At 39.2% G+C, this 17,500-nt stretch overlaps 1 protein-coding gene across 2 annotated transcripts in view; it reads right to left on the reverse strand.

Moving 5' to 3' along the window:
* LOC148059974 (disheveled-associated activator of morphogenesis 1-like) overlaps nt 1-17,500 on the reverse strand; it is a 21,463-nt gene that overhangs the window by 2,398 nt on the left and 1,565 nt on the right. Inside the window, exons 2-19 of one of the 2 annotated variants that reach the window (XM_087779584.1) lie at nt 6,317-6,491; nt 6,172-6,261; nt 5,866-5,937; nt 4,943-5,031; nt 4,638-4,857; nt 4,461-4,574; nt 4,084-4,194; nt 3,754-3,857; nt 3,622-3,688; nt 3,447-3,564; nt 3,252-3,390; nt 1,746-1,804; nt 1,244-1,431; nt 941-1,183; nt 486-593; nt 320-417; nt 145-229; nt 1-89 (exon numbers count right to left, since the gene is read on the reverse strand). The exon at nt 1-89 is cut by the window's left edge and continues 18 nt beyond it. In XM_087779584.1, coding sequence (XP_087635710.1) covers nt 1-89; nt 145-229; nt 320-417; nt 486-593; nt 941-1,183; nt 1,244-1,431; nt 1,746-1,804; nt 3,252-3,390; nt 3,447-3,564; nt 3,622-3,688; nt 3,754-3,857; nt 4,084-4,194; nt 4,461-4,574; nt 4,638-4,857; nt 4,943-5,031; nt 5,866-5,937; nt 6,172-6,261; nt 6,317-6,484 — 2,162 coding nt within the window. In that variant the 5' untranslated portion in view covers nt 6,485-6,491. Of the gene's footprint in view, nt 90-144; nt 230-319; nt 418-485; nt 594-940; nt 1,432-1,745; nt 1,805-3,251; nt 3,391-3,446; nt 3,565-3,621; nt 3,689-3,753; nt 3,858-4,083; nt 4,195-4,460; nt 4,575-4,637; nt 4,858-4,942; nt 5,032-5,865; nt 5,938-6,171; nt 6,262-6,316; nt 6,492-17,500 lie in introns of both variants that reach the window. The other variant, XM_087779583.1, reaches the window with a different exon arrangement.

Here is a 17,500-nt window from a genome sequence, read left to right on the forward strand (position 1 = left end):
AAGCGGTCAGCTCTGGCCATGCGGCTCAGTTCATGCTTGTGTTCCTCCAGCAGTTCCACATCGTTCTTCTCAGGAACGAACTTGAGAAGCTGAGAGAAGACACTCCATTATTGATGATCACTCCGGCGTCACAGGTGGCCTCACCTGCTCCAGCATGTCTCGCGGCAGGTCCTCCTGTTCGTCCATGGTCATGATGGCCGAGCGGATCTCGTCGTTGCTCAGCTTCAGCCTGCGACACAGACCGGAGCTTGAAGTGATCAACTCAACGTTGCTAACCCTTAACCCTAAAGCCTTTGACATCAAAGTGTCACGTCCTCACCGAGACAGCAAGATGTTGCAGTTCTGCGCCCTCCGGCCATCGATGACCGACAACTCCTTAACCTTCTTTGCGAGGTTTCCGTCGTCCCCGTTGTCTTTCTGTGCATGTGACCAGAGATGATTATAGAACCTTCAAAACCTTCATTGATGTTTGTTAATGTTCCTGCCTGTGGCTTCTGGTACGCTGAGAATGTCTTCTCAAACTCCTGGAGATCCAGGACAGGAAACACCTGCAGGTCATCAACGTCAGTCCATATAGTTCCTTCGATCTTGTTCTGAAACCATAAACGTACATATGTTCAAAGACTTTGTGTTTACATGAAGCAAACGCACAAAAACAATCAGAAATACAACAAAAATCAACAGCATCTGAAAGGTCATTAGTCCATCTGTGAGGAACCTGAGTCAAGGCAAAGCTTCTGGCACCTCAGCTCAAAACTGGTAGACAAACATCAGGGACAACACATTTGTCAGCAGTCATAGGTTCATCTCGTTTGCTTTCAAAATAAAACACCTTTCAGACAGTAATGACCAATAAAACACAAGTTATAACTAATAACTAATAAAGTAACTAAAGCCTCCTGGACCGACCGCGGCTCGGAGGCTCAAAGTCAAACTCTACCTGCGGAAGTTTACTCCAGTTGAAGGACTTGAGAGGGTTGGAAGGCTTCGGAATGTTCTTGCGTTGGAAGTTAGCAACAGGTGCTCCTGGAAGAGGAGGAGGAGGAAAAGGAGCATTGAAAACTGGGGGCCCCCCAGGAGGAGGAGGTGGAGGAGGTGGAGGAGGTGGAGCGACGGTGGAATTCGGGGCAAGCGGAACCAGACCCGTTGTAGTAACAGGAGGTCCCCCTGGAACACTGGAGGCCTGATGAAAGAGAGGAGAGAGTTGTTGATGTGAAGGAACATCTGGACCAGGTCCACCTACAGACATGAGCTGCTGCACGTGAGCAGAGAGTTGAGCCACTTGTGCTTTGGCCTGTTTGTGATCGTTGGTCTCTCGCTCCAGTTTGTCCTTCATCTTGTTTAACATCAGGATCATGTCTTCTTTCTCCTTGTTCTTCGCTTCACACTCCCTCTCTTTTTTCTCCAGGCGCTGCAATGCATTCTGGTAGTCTGTGGGAGACAAGAGGTGGTCGAGACCACGAGACACAAGAAGTATGAACGAGCTCAGCACGGAGGCTCTACTCTGAGGACGTTCTGGACGAACAAGCTTCTACCATCAGATTGGTTCAGACGAGAACATCATGAGTTCTCACATAGAGTAGATGGATGGTGGATGAGGTCCTTCAGATGGTTCTAATCCAACATTTCTAAATCAAGACGTTTGGCCATAAACCATAAACGAGGGATTCACAGTAGTTTCAAGATCATTCGAGTCCAGACTCGTGTGACGATCTTCACACAAATGTCGATTCAAGTTTAATCACCTTTTCTCATCACATCTGCTTGTTCCTTCCATTGTTTCGTCTCGTTCTCCTTCACCAACCTGCAGAAGAAACACTCCATGAATCCTTCCGAACGTCTGGAGTCGGTTCAAGATCCACAATCTGACAACAGGTGATTGACAGGGTGGAGAGACTGTATCTGTCAGACCATCTTTAATCACGATCCATCGACTGTGAACCAGGCCTGACCCGCTACCTTCTCCCCTACTTTCCCTTAAACTGCACCAATAAAATGTTTCAAGTGACGTAATAATAACCCAAGAACTCCAGACCGTTGGTATAAAGTGTGTTTCAGGAAGGACTGAGTAAAGACCACATCAGTGTTCAGTCTGTCGTTGGTAAGAAGGTTGAATAAGACAATCATATGTTAACCTCTCCCTGAGTCTCATTGTTCCACTGGATCTTCTCACCAGTAAATCGTGGAGGCACCTTCTCAGGTTCAACGATCTCCCTGAGCAACCCCTGTATTGTCTACGATGTGTTCGTGTTGTTCTTCAACTACAGTAGAAACTTTCACATTGAACCTGATCTTCCTGCTCTGAGATGACAAGATTCAGGTCGAGGTCTAATGTTCCTTCTTGAGTCAACACGTGAAGGTCGAAGGCTGTAGGAGATATTCCTCCTCAATAGGACCATCAGAGTCAGGTCCTGCAGGAGGTCGCACCTCCAGCTGGACATTCAATAAAGTTCTACCTAACCTAACATTCATTTACAAGCAACAGAAGGTTACGATGGAGCACAAGAACCGTTTTGTCTCCTTTTCCTGCCTGGACCCTGTACACTGGACCAACCTCTTCAATAACTCTGTGAACCACCTCTTCCAGGTCAGAAGGCAGTTTACCTCTTTCTGTTTCTCACAAGATTCTGGCTGAAGTGATGATACCATCAACACCACGGTCAGAAGGTTTTTTTTTTTACCTCTGGCTGAACCGTTTTACTTTTCTCTGAGGAGATCTTTGAGCTGTTCATCCCAGAAGTCCACTTTTGTGCATATTCCTGTCGGGATGCAAGTTCTTCCTCAGTGTCTAAGCCAAAGATAAGGTCGATGGGTAACCGCGGGATCGTGGTGTAGCCTCTCTGGAGAACCAAAGCAAGGATGACATCCCTGAATATTTTTTCAACTGCTGATGTCCTTCAAGTTTCATGGGATGAGATACTGTGTCAATGTTCTGGTTTCCTGTCTGTACTTGATTAAAGTGAAGACCTGCTGTTACTGTTGCAATGCAAGTTATAATTCTTTTCAGCGAGTGTTCTGGACCCAAAAGCAATTCCCCGAAGTTTACCCTCTGATGTTGGAACGACTCCCTGACCCTCATTGCATGTGTGTTTAAAACTAAAGTCAAGTTGAAGTCTGGATAGACTAAGATGGACCTTCGTCAACACATCTCCAAGATGGGTCACAACAGCCCTGAAGTCCACCTGACAGGTGTCTGAGGTGGAAGTCGATCTGACCTGGTCTGAGGTAACGTGTCATGACTTTACACTCACTTGCGGACGATGCTTTTGACATTGAAGTCCTGGAGCGGGGCCACGTCAGGATCTTCCCCTCGGTCCGTCTGCAGGACGAGCTGCTGGACGATGCGGTCCAGTAGAACCCAGTACTGCAGGGTGGTGCCGTTGACCTTGTCTGTGGACAAACCATCAGTGTGTTGCCTCGGGAGCGAGACCAGTGCTGGTCCTCACGTGGCATCATGAGGCAGTGCTGCAGCGTGGACAGCAGGTGAGGGTACGATTCCGTGTGGCTCAGGTGCTTCTGGATCCGCTCGAACATCTGAGTCGCACTTTTGGTTTCAACGTGGACCTGAGAAGGTGAAGGATTCGTTACATGTAGACGTGGTTCAGACGTTCGTAGACGTACGGCTTCGTAACGCTTCGACAGCACAACTTCATCTTCTTTCCTCAGAAGCTCGAAATAGTCCAGATGTCTGCAGGAACCACCAGAAGAGTCACTGAGTCACGAAAACAGACGAATAGAAGAAGTGATTCAAACCTGTTTAATGTTTCGTTGTCATGGGAACGTAGTTTGTCGATGACCGGCTGAAGGCCGAGCATCAGGAACTCGTAGCGCAGATGGATGCGGAACTCCAGACTCGTCTGACGGACACAGAGAACTCATGTCATCAGAGGTCAGAGAGGTGAGAGGTCAATCCTTGTTGAGTCAACATGACGACCTTCAACCATGTTAGTGAGAGAAGTGATGGTGATGATGACAATTAAATGTTTGAAACTTCTACAACAAAACTCTGTATTGTCGTCGGACGAGAAGATGCCACTTCATCACATCTCAGAAGCTTCAACACCAATCACAGCCTGGCTTCACCTCTCCTGCCCCTTGGCTCAGCACCGCGTTGATGAAGGACATGATGGCCGTCTTCAGGTTGACCTCGTCTCTGTAGCGACCAGTCGACTTGTCCAAGTCCATCATGAGCATCTGGATTCAGAAAAGATTGAACTTGTTTGGATCATCTTCTCAAGTGTCAAAGGAGGGTTTGCAGATCAACATCCACGGGGGAGGTATCTCGTCTCCGAGTGCTTTTCTAAACATTTCTATGATCCAAGGATAGAATCAACAGTTTCTGAGTCGACTCTTAAACATCTTGTTTGTCAAGGTCAAGGTCAACAGAGCATCATCACAAACATCTTGATATTTCCTCAAAGATCTGGGAACATTTAAGAAGAAAAGAAAAGAAGTTGGACCTGGAAGCGTGTTCTCTCTGCAGCAAACCTTTGATAGTGCGTCATGGCCTCCAGGACCTTCTTATGACCACCTGGAACCAGACACACAGCGCCCAGGATCTCCAGCACGGCAACCTTCACAGAAGCACTTGGTCAATCATCATTCTTCACCATCATCACACAAACTCCATCGTCTACCTTGGTCTTGAAGTTGTCGGTGCTGAGACTCTGAGCGATGATGGTGATGCTCTCGCAGTGACCGAGGACGTGAGCTCGACCTTGAGAGTTGTTCATCAGAGCTTTGATGCAGCCGATCAGAGACGTGTGGATCTGAGACTCGCTGGTCTCGAAGCTCATGGACTTGAGGAAGTTGAGGATACAAGACAATCCATCCAACTCGATGAACCTGGTGACGAAGCTGAGGAGACGTTGACGCGTTGAGATGTTTAGATGTTCACGTTACATGTTGGTGCAGAAGACATGAAGGAATAATAACCACAGACCTCATTGGTTGAGTTCTCAGAGCCGTCTTCAAACTTTCAACCATCTTGTATCGACCCTGCTGAGCCTCGTCGTCCACGGTGACCTGTCTCTGTATCAGAGAAATATTTACACATTTATATGATATATTATATATTATATATTATATATTATATATTATATATTATATATCATATATTATATTATATATTATATATTATATATTATATATTATATATTATATATTATATATTATATATTATATATTATATTATATTATATATTATATATTATATATTATATATTATATATTATATATTATATATTATATTATATTATATTATATTATATATTATATATTATATATTATATATTATATATTATATATTATATATTATATATTATATAATATATATTATATATTATATTATATTATATATTATATATTATATATTATATATTATATATTATATTATATTATATATTATATATTATATATTATATATTATATATTATATATTATATATTATATATTATATTATATATTATATATTATATATTATATATTATATATTATATATTATATATTATATATTATATATTATATATTATATATTATATATTATATATTATATTATATTATATATTATATATTATATATTATATATTATATATTATATATTATATATTATGTATTATATTATATATTATATATTATATATTATATATTATATATTATATATTATATATTATATATTATATTATATTATATTATATATTATGTATTATATTATATATTATATATTATATATTATATATTATATATTATATATTATATATTATATATTATATATTATATATTATATATTATATATTATATATTATATATTATATATTATATATTATATTATATATGTTCTGCTGCGGAAGAATCTCTTTCACTCACAGCAGAGATTGACCTCAGCTGGTCGATGTAATTCTCTGGAAGACTTGTCGCACTTTTGTGTTCTTCTGTCTCCTGCAGGAATACACACATACACACACACACACACACACACACACACACACTAACACACACACACACACACACACACACACACACACACACACACACTAACACACACACACACACACACACACACACACACACACACACACACACACACACACACACACACACACACACACACACACACACACACACACTTGTCAGTGTGTTGTCCACACAGTTTGCTCCTCAGATCTTCTTCACCATCTTCTTGCTGCAGTAGATCTGCCACTTCTTCTCCGGCGACAGCTCAAACATGGCCGCTCGGTGCTGCTCAGTCAGGTCCAGTTCATCCTTGGATAGAGACGTGAGCGATGGATGTGACTCGAGGAACAGAAGCCAGTCTTACCACCAGCTCCGTGAACATGGAGTCCAGCTCCTGAGGAGGAGGTCTGGGCAGCTGGGGCTCCAAGGCCGTCACCATGTGACTGTGGAAGATCTCAGGAGGATCGGAGTCTTTGAAGCAGCAGGAGAAGAAGGACATGAGGCTGGAGACGTGAGGCTCGTGAGACGTCATGATGTGTCTGTGGAGGACATTCAACTACTGATGAATATGATCTGAAGCTGATGTTACACCTTAACCTTCAGCTGTAACTAACCTAAACTTTAACCTGGTCACTCTGACCTCATCTGACCTTCACTGGATTGAGGGTCAGAGACGCCAGGAATGAACCATTTAGTGAAACCAGCAGCGAGTATTCAGAGAGTAACTGTTTAACTCTTACTTTTAGTGTTACTGTTTCTTTTAAATGTAGTGTTACTTTTACTTTTGTTGTTACTTTAACTGTTACTTTAAGTGTTACTTTTAATTTTAGTGTTACTTTTACATTAACTGTTACTTTTACATTTAGTGTTACTTATACTGACTTCCGCTTCCGGTGAGCCTTTGATCGGCTGCTTGAACGTGAGCTCCTGCAATAATTGCCAAAAACAGTCGTTTTAACGACTACTTGTCCGGATTTTATGCTCATATCACTAAAGATATGTTTCAAGCATCTCGGATCTATGATCGTGATGCTCTTCTCAACATCAGGATCTATGATCGTGATGCTCTTCTCAACATCAGAGTCGATGGAAGATTAAAACCGCGACCGTTACCAACGTCCGGTGAACGTGTTTCCGGCTCCGCTTCTCATCGACTCGACTCTGTGGAATATCGTTTGATCTCTCGGGTGATTTCCACAAGCGTCAGGATGAGACGTGCAGTCGCGATCGCTCGGAACAACTCTGACGTCATTGGACGTTATCAATGTTTGATCGACATTCCTCTCGTTGAAGAGCATGACGACACATCAGCGCTGCCGTCTGTCCAGACCTCAACGAAAGGTGGTAAGATTTTTTCATTTCCTCTCTTTAATTCGGCTTTTACTACGGAGTTGAACGTGAGTGACAGCTGGTACCCACGTGACATGTTCGCTTCAAAAGATCCCGCTCTGCTGTCAGTGACGTCATCGGTGCTGAATGTGGGACTTCTTAATGTTCGCTCCATTACTAATAAATCCTTTATTCTTAATCTTTTCACAAGAGTTAATTTGGATTTATTATGTCTTTCTGAGACTTGGCAGAGAGAGGAAGAGTTTATTCATCTGAACCAACTCTGTCCAGTAGGGAGGGCTGTCCTGGGGAAGCCTCGCCTCTCTGGTCGTGGAGGAGGTCTTGCTACAGTTTTTAGGGAGAGTTGTTCTTGCAAAGTGATTCAGACACAGGAATTCACTTCTTTTGAGTCTCAGATGATCTTGGTTCTACAAGACCTTTCTATTGTGTGTCAATCTACCGTCCGCCTGGTCCTGCGGCGATGTTCTTGAAAGACTTTAGTGACTTCTTATCTTCCATTATTCAAATGGCATCTGTTCTTATTCTTGGAGACTTTAATCTTCATGTTGATGACGTCACATCTTGTTCTGCTAAAGAACTTTTAACTTTAACAGAAGCCTTTAATTTTGAGCAACATGTTTCTGAACCCACTCATCAAAAAGGCCACATTTTAGACTTAGTTTTTACTCTTGGCCTGAACATTTCTAATGTATCTGTACATGATGTCCATCTGAGTGATCATTCTCTTGTTTAACCTGGACTTCATCCCTGAACCTAAGCCTTTGAAAGTTAGGTCTCAGAGGCGTGTCATCTCAGCCGATACTGCAGACAGTTTTTCTGCTATGTTTGACCGTCTTTCCTTTGATGACTGCCCAGACGTGGACAGTTTGATTCACTGTTTCACTGATCATTGTGTTGAAATACTGGATCAAACCTGTTCAATCGAACTTGAAAATTCAGAAAAAACGGTGCCCTTGGACAAATGAAGATCTACTGAGTCTGAAGAGACTTTGTCGAAAGACTGAGCGTCTCTGGAAGTCCACTAAACTTGAGGTGCATAGACTTCACCTCAGGAATCTGTTGACTTCTTACAATGAGATGGTAGAAACTGCTAGATCTGATTACATCAGAAAACTGGTAGCAACAAATAGGAAAAACCCCAAAGTTTTGTTTGACACGATTAATTCTCTCGTGTCTCCTGCTCCTCAAATCACGCCTGTCTTCTGTGAAGCTGACAGCAATGATTGTTGAGGTTTTTCATTGACAAAATTAAATTGATCAAAGAGAAAATCTCTCCCCCTTTGTTTGGAACCCCTACTGTCTCTGAGCCCCTCTCCTCCTCTTGGTCCTCCTTCACTGCTGTATCTTTGGGTGATATTTCAGCACTAGTGAACAAGATGAAACCCTCCTCTTGCTCAGATGACGTCCTTCCTTGTAGGCTTTTTATCAAAGTATTTGATGTAATTGACCCCCGAGTTACCAATATGGTGAACCTCTCCCTTTCCACAGGGGTTTTTCCCAATGCATTTAAACCATTGTGGAGCCTCTGCTCAAAAAACCAGGCTTAGACCCAACTGACCTCAGTAATTTCTGGCCTATTTCTAAGCTCCCTTTCTTGTCCAAGATCTTGGAGAAGGTTGTGTCTGAGCAGCTGTTCCTGGATCAGAGCGACATCCATGAGAAGTTTCAGTCTGGCTTCCGTAAACATCACTCTACGGAGACAGCTTTATTGAAAGTGTCCAGTGACATCATGATGTCGGCTGACTCTGGTAAATTCACTGTTCTGGTTCTCTTGGATCTGTCCTCAGCCTTTGACACAGTTGATCACCAGATCCTGCTGAGAAGACTGAGGGATGAAGACTGTCTGGGTCTGTGTTAGAATGGTTCTCATCTTACCTTTCTGGGCGCAGTTTTAGTGTATCTGCCAATCAAATTAGGTCTGAATCGGCAGATCTGTTGTGTGGAGTCCCTCAAGGTTCTGTTCTGGGTCCTTTATTGTTTTTGCTGTACTTGATTCCCCTCGGTAAAATCATTCAGAGATTTCCAGATGTTTCTTATCACATTTTTGCTGATGACATCCAGCTCTACTGCTCTTTTGACCCAACTGAGCCCCAGAGGCTGAACTTAGTCAATTGTTTGCTAGAAATCAAACAATGGCTGAGTGAAAACACTTTGCAGCTAAATGTGGACAAAACTGAAACTCTGGTGATTGTTGATGAAAAGGTTCAGGGTTGAGTCAGTACTTGAGTGACTTATGTCAGTCTGTCAAACTGAGCCTGAGAAACCTGGGGGTTGTATTTGATAAAGACATGTCTCTTGTTCAACACTGAAGAAAACTGACCAGAAACTGTTTCCTTCAACTGAGAAAAATCTCTAAACTTAGGAAAATGTTGTCACAACATGATCTGGAGCTTATAATCCATGTGTTTGTTTCTTCTCGTCTGGACTATTGTAACAGTTTGTTTTCATGTCTTAACAAGAAGGATCGTCTCGTCTGCAGTTGATTCAGAACTCTGAGCCGCTCTAGTAGAAGAACTCACATTTCTCCTTCAAACTCTTCACTGGCTTCCAGTTTCTTTCAGGATCAACTTTAAAATTCTGGGTCTTACTTTCAGATCTATTCATGGTCAGGCTCCTCCTTACATCACTGATCTGATCCAGCCTTACACCCCAGCTCGGGCTCTGAGGTCTGTGGATCAGAATCTACTTATGGTTCCACGCACACGACTCAGGACCAGAGGAGAGAAATCTTTTCAGGCTGTTGCTCCTAAGCTTTGGAACAATCTTCTCTCTCTTTGCGCTTGATGATCTACTGACTCCTTTAAGAAACATCTGTGTTTGATGATCTACTGACTCCTTCAAGAAACATCTGTGTTTGATGATCTACTGACTCCTTCAAGAAACATCTGTGTTTGATGATCTACTGACTCCTTTAAGAAACATCTGTGTTTGATGATCTACTGACTCCTTCAAGAAACATCTGTGTTTGATGAACTACTGACTCCTTCAAGAAACATCTGTGTTTGATGATCTACTGACTCCTTCAAGAAACATCTGTGTTTGATGATCTACTGACTCCTTCAAGAAACATGTGTGTTTGATGAACTACTGACTCCTTCAAGAAACATCTGTGTTTGATGATCTACTGACTCCTTCAAGAAACATGTGTGTTTGATGAACTACTGACTCCTTCAAGAAACATCTGTGTTTGATGATCTACTGACTCCTTCAAGAAACATGTGTGTTTGATGATCTACTGACTCCTTCAAGAAACATGTGTGTTTGATGATCTACTGACTCCTTCAAGAAACATCTGTGTTTGATGATCTACTGACTATTTTAAGAAACATCTGTGTTTGATGATCTACTGACTCCTTCAAGAAACATCTGTGTTTGATGATCTACTGACTCCTTTAAGAAACATCTGTGTTTGATGAACTACTGACTCCTTCAAGAAACATCTGTGTTTGATGATCTACTGACTCCTTTAAGAAACATCTGTGTTTGATGAACTACTGACTCCTTCAAGAAACATCTGTGTTTGATGATCTACTGACTCCTTTAAGAAACATCTGTGTTTGATGAACTACTGACTCCTTCAAGAAACATCTGTGTTTGATGATCTACTGACTCCTTTAAGAAACATCTGTGTTTGATGATCTACTGACTCCTTCAAGAAACATCTGTGTTTGATGATCTACTGACTCCTTCAAGAAACATCTGTGTTTGATGATCTACTGACTCCTTTAAGAAACATCTGTGTTTGATGAACTACTGACTCCTTCAAGAAACATCTGTGTTTGATGATCTACTGACTCCTTTAAGAAACATCTGTGTTTGATGATCTACTGACTCCTTCAAGAAACATCTGTGTTTGATGATCTACTGACTCCTTCAAGAAACATCTGTGTTTGATGATCTACTGACTCCTTCAAGAAACATCTGTGTTTGATGATCTACTGACTCCTTCAAGAAACATGTGTGTTTGATGATCTACTGACTCCTTCAAGAAACATCTGTGTTTGATGATCTACTGACTCCTTTAAGAAACATCTGTGTTTGATGAACTACTGACTCCTTCAAGAAACATCTGTGTTTGATGATCTACTGACTCCTTCAAGAAACATGTGTGTTTGATGATCTACTGACTCCTTCAAGAAACATGTGTGTTTGATGATCTACTGACTCCTTCAAGAAACATCTGTGTTTGATGATCTACTGACTATTTTAAGAAACATCTGTGTTTGATGATCTACTGACTCCTTCAAGAAACATCTGTGTTTGATGATCTACTGACTCCTTTAAGAAACATCTGTGTTTGATGAACTACTGACTCCTTCAAGAAACATCTGTGTTTGATGATCTACTGACTCCTTTAAGAAACATCTGTGTTTGATGAACTACTGACTCCTTCAAGAAACATCTGTGTTTGATGATCTACTGACTCCTTTAAGAAACATCTGTGTTTGATGAACTACTGACTCCTTCAAGAAACATCTGTGTTTGATGATCTACTGACTCCTTTAAGAAACATCTGTGTTTGATGATCTACTGACTCCTTCAAGAAACATCTGTGTTTGATGATCTACTGACTCCTTCAAGAAACATCTGTGTTTGATGATCTACTGACTCCTTTAAGAAACATCTGTGTTTGATGAACTACTGACTCCTTCAAGAAACATCTGTGTTTGATGATCTACTGACTCCTTTAAGAAACATCTGTGTTTGATGATCTACTGACTCCTTCAAGAAACATCTGTGTTTGATGATCTACTGACTCCTTCAAGAAACATCTGTGTTTGATGATCTACTGACTCCTTCAAGAAACATCTGTGTTTGATGATCTACTGACTCCTTCAAGAAACATCTGTGTTTGATGATCTACTGACTCCTTCAAGAAACATGTGTGTTTGATGATCTACTGACTCCTTCAAGAAACATCTGTGTTTGATGATCTACTGACTCCTTTAAGAAACATCTGTGTTTGATGAACTACTGACTCCTTCAAGAAACATCTGTGTTTGATGATCTACTGACTCCTTCAAGAAACATGTGTGTTTGATGATCTACTGACTCCTTCAAGAAACATCTGTGTTTGATGATCTACTGACTCCTTTAAGAAACATCTGTGTTTGATGATCTACTGACTCCTTCAAGAAACATCTGTGTTTGATGATCTACTGACTCCTTCAAGAAACATCTGTGTTTGATGATCTACTGACTCCTTTAAGAAACATCTGTGTTTGATGATCTACTGACTCCTTCAAGAAACATCTGTGTTTGATGATCTACTGACTCCTCCAAGAAACATCTGTGTTTGATGATCTACTGACTCCTTCAAGAAACATCTGTGTTTGATGATCTACTGACTCCTTCAAGAAACATGTGTGTTTGATGATCTACTGACTCCTTCAAGAAACATCTGTGTTTGATGATCTACTGACTCCTTCAAGAAACATGTGTGTTTGATGATCTACTGACTCCTTCAAGAAACATCTGTGTTTGATGATCTACTGACTCCTTCAAGAAACATCTGTGTTTGATGATCTACTGACTCCTTCAAGAAACATCTGTGTTTGATGATCTACTGACTCCTTTAAGAAACATCTGTGTTTGATGATCTACTGACTCCTTCAAGAAACATGTGTGTTTGATGATCTACTGACTCCTTCAAGAAACATCTGTGTTTGGTGATCTACTGACTCCTTCAAGAAACATCTGTGTTTGATGATCTACTGACTCCTTCAAGAAACATCTGTGTTTGATGATCTACTGACTCCTTTAAGAAACATCTGTGTTTGATGATCTACTGACTCCTTCAAGAAACATCTGTGTTTGATGATCTACTGACTCCTTCAAGAAACATCTGTGTTTGATGATCTACTGACTCCTTCAAGAAACATGTGTGTTTGATGATCTACTGACTCCTTCAAGAAACATCTGTGTTTGATGATCTACTGACTCCTTCAAGAAACATCTGTGTTTGATGATCTACTGACTCCTTCAAGAAACATGTGTGTTTGATGATCTACTGACTCCTTCAAGAAACATGTGTGTTTGATGATCTACTGACTCCTTCAAGAAACATCTGTGTTTGATGATCTACTGACTCCTTCAAGAAACATCTGTGTTTGATGATCTACTGACTCCCTCAAGAAACATATGTGTTTGATGATCTACTGACTCCTTCAAGAAACATCTGTGTTTGATGATCTACTGACTCCCTCAAGAAACATATGTGTTTGATGATCTACTGACTCCTTCAAGAAACATGTGTGTTTGATGATCTACTGACTCCTTTAAGAAACATCTGTGTTTGATGATCTACTGACTCCTTCAAGAAACATCTGTGTTTGATGATCTACTGACTCCTTCAAGAAACATTTGTGTTTGATGATCTACTGACTCCTTCAAGAAACATGTGTGTTTGATGATCTACTGACTCCTTCAAGAAACATGTGTGTTTGATGATCTACTGACTCCTTCAAGAAACATGTGTGTTTGATGATCTACTGACTCCTTCAAGAAACATGTGTGTTTGATGATCTACTGACTCCTTCAAGAAACATCTGTGTTTGATGATCTACTGACTCCTTCAAGAAACATGTGTGTTTGATGATCTACTGACTCCTTCAAGAAACATCTGTGTTTGATGATCTACTGACTCCCTCAAGAAACATGTGTGTTTGATGATCTACTGACTCCTTCAAGAAACATGTGTGTTTGATGATCTACTGACTCCTTTAAGAAACATCTGTGTTTGATGATCTACTGACTCCTTCAAGAAACATCTGTGTTTGATGATCTACTGACTCCTTCAAGAAACATTTGTGTTTGATGATCTACTGACTCCTTCAAGAAACATGTGTGTTTGATGATCTACTGACTCCTTCAAGAAACATGTGTGTTTGATGATCTACTGACTCCTTCAAGAAACATGTGTGTTTGATGATCTACTGACTCCTTCAAGAAACATGTGTGTTTGATGATCTACTGACTCCTTCAAGAAACATGTGTGTTTGATGATCTACTGACTCCTTCAAGAAACATGTGTGTTTGATGATCTACTGACTCCTTCAAGAAACATCTGTGTTTGATGATCTACTGACTCCCTCAAGAAACATGTGTGTTTGATGATCTACTGACTCCTTCAAGAAACATGTGTGTTTGATGATCTACTGACTCCTTCAAGAAACATCTGTGTTTGATGATCTACTGACTCCTTCAAGAAACATCTGTGTTTGATGATCTACTGACTCCTTCAAGAAACATCTGTGTTTGATGATCTACTGACTCCTTTAAGAAACATCTTAAGACGTTTCTATTTGTTCAGGCTTTTCCTTGAATTTCTGGAACTCCTGTGTTGTTCTCAGTATTATCTTGATCTTTAAAGTATATACTTTTTTGAGTATTGTTTTGATTGTTTAAGCGTTAAGTGACCCTGGTCTGGAAAAACGCTATATAAATAAACATTACTTACTTACTTACTTATTCTTTTACTGTTACTTTAAGTGTTATTTTTACATTTAGTGTTACTTATACTTTTACTGTTACTTTTAGTGTTACTGTTTCTTTTAAATTTAGTGTTACTTTTACTTTTGTTGTTACTTTAAGTGTTACTTTAAGTGTTACTTTAAGTGTTACTTTACCTTCACTGTAACCGTAAGTCGATCTCATCAGACGAGGATCTTTGTTTCTCTTTCACTTGTAAATACAACAAATGCAGCCAAATGTTGCTGAAACTATGAAAAAGTGTTAAAGTTAGTTTTAAATTTGACCTAAATCTACTTACAATATGTTTTACAATTTAATTAACGAGTAACAGAAGTGTCTGTTGTCATGGGAACAGTTTATTATATCAACCATTTATTGATCATTTCAAGTAATGTCAGAATCTAAGAAGGATTCTTTATAATTATATTTATAATTATAACATATTCCTAGAAACAAGCGAACCTGAACGCATCGTTGTCATTTAAACAGACAATCTGTTTATCCCTTGTGTTGTCTCTGGGTCAAAGGTCAACCACCTCCCTGGCATATGCAGTGGTGGAGGTCGTTGACCTTTGACCCAGAGACAACACAAGCATGAAGAGCCACGAGAAGATCAAAATGAAGTGTCGTTGACATGAAGGTCAAAGGTCGATCATGTTGAGTCAGGTCAGTGAACGCATCGATGATCGATCGGTTTGTTCCACGAGCGTCACTGACGACACGACTGAACACAACTGAGCAGAACTGAGCAGAACTGAGCAGAACTGGGTCGACAGGAGTTTCCGGAGCGACCGGTCGTGAGAATGACGAGTTTCAGCGAAGGATGAAGAAATGCTCCAGAAATAAATGAACTAGTTTCACTGGATCTAAACATGTTTGTTTTTCTCTACATATCTTGAGAGCTTCACTCACTTGACCTCCATCTTATTTCAACGAGGTCATTGTTTTGATGAACCTTCTTCTCTCCCGACACGGTTAACACTCGTATGTTCAGGAGCTTCAAGCCTCGGAGCTTTTTTTACGTTTTAAACTTTAAAACAATCTCACGTCACATGACAGTCATTTGAAAACAATCTTGTTTGTTTCGTTCCTTCTGTATTTTTCATCTCTTTCCTGGAGAACTTTTCACTCACGGTCTACTGATGACTACCATCACTAAACTTACTGATAATTATAACTACCATCACTAAACTTACTGATAATTATAACTACCATCACTAAACTTACTGATAATTATAACTACCATCACTAAACTTACTGATAATTATAACTACCATCACTAAACTTACTGATAATTATAACTACCATCACTAAACTTACTGATAATTATAACTACCATCACTAAACTTACTGATAATTATAACTACCATCACTAAACTTACTGATAATTATAACTACCATCACTAAACTTACTGATAATTATAACTACCATCACTAAACCTACTGATAATTATAACTACCATCACTAAACTTACTGATAATTATAACTACCATCACTAAACTTACTGATAATTATAACTACCATCACTAAACTTACTGATAATTATAACTACCATCACTAAACTTACTGATAATTATAACTACCATCACTAAACTTACTGATAATTATAACTACCATCACTAAACCTACTGATAATTATAACTACCATCACTAAACTTACTGATAATTATAACTACCATCACTAAACTAAACTTACTGATAATTATAACTACCATCACTAAACTTACTGATTGATTATTATAACTACCATCACTAAACCTACTGATTATTATTATAACTACCAACACTAAAAATACTGATTATTATATCTACCATCACTAAACCGACTGATAATTATAACTACCATCACTAAACTTACTGATAATTATAACTACCATCACTAAACTTACTGATTATTATAACTACCATCACTAAACCTACTGATAATTATAACTACCATCACTAAACCTACTGATAATTATAACTACCATCACTAAACTTACTGATAATTATAACTACCATCACTAAACTTACTGATAATTATAACTACCATCACTAAACTTACTGATAATTATAACTACCATCACTAAACTTACTGATTATTATAACTACCATCACTAAACCTACTGATAATTATAACTACCATCACTAAACCTACTGATAATTATAACTACCATCACTAAACTTACTGATAATTATAACTACCATCACTAAACTTACTGATAATTATAACTACCATCACTAAACTTACTGATAATTATAACTACCATCACTAAACTTACTGATAATTATAACTACCATCACTAAACTTACTGATAATTATAACTACCATCACTAAACCTACTGATAATTATAACTACCATCACTAAACTTACTGATAATTATAACTACCATCACTAAACTTACTGATAATTATAACTACCATCACTAAACTAAACTTACTGATAATTATAACTACCATCACTAAACTTACTGATTGATTATTATAACTACCATCACTAAACCTACTGATTATTATAACTACCATCACTAAACCTACTGATTGATTATTATAACTACCATCACTAAAAATACTGATTATTATATCTACCATCACTAAACCTACTGATAATTATAACTACCATCACTTAACCGACTGATAATTGTAACTACCACCACTGAACCTACTGATCATTATAACTACCATGACTTAACCTACGGATTGTTATAACTACCATCACTAAACCTACTGATAATTATAACTAC

The sequence above is a fragment of the Callionymus lyra genome, chromosome 18 (assembly GCF_982586985.1).
Source record: "Callionymus lyra chromosome 18, fCalLyr1.hap1.1, whole genome shotgun sequence".
Taxonomy (NCBI): Eukaryota; Metazoa; Chordata; class Actinopteri; order Syngnathiformes; family Callionymidae; genus Callionymus; species Callionymus lyra.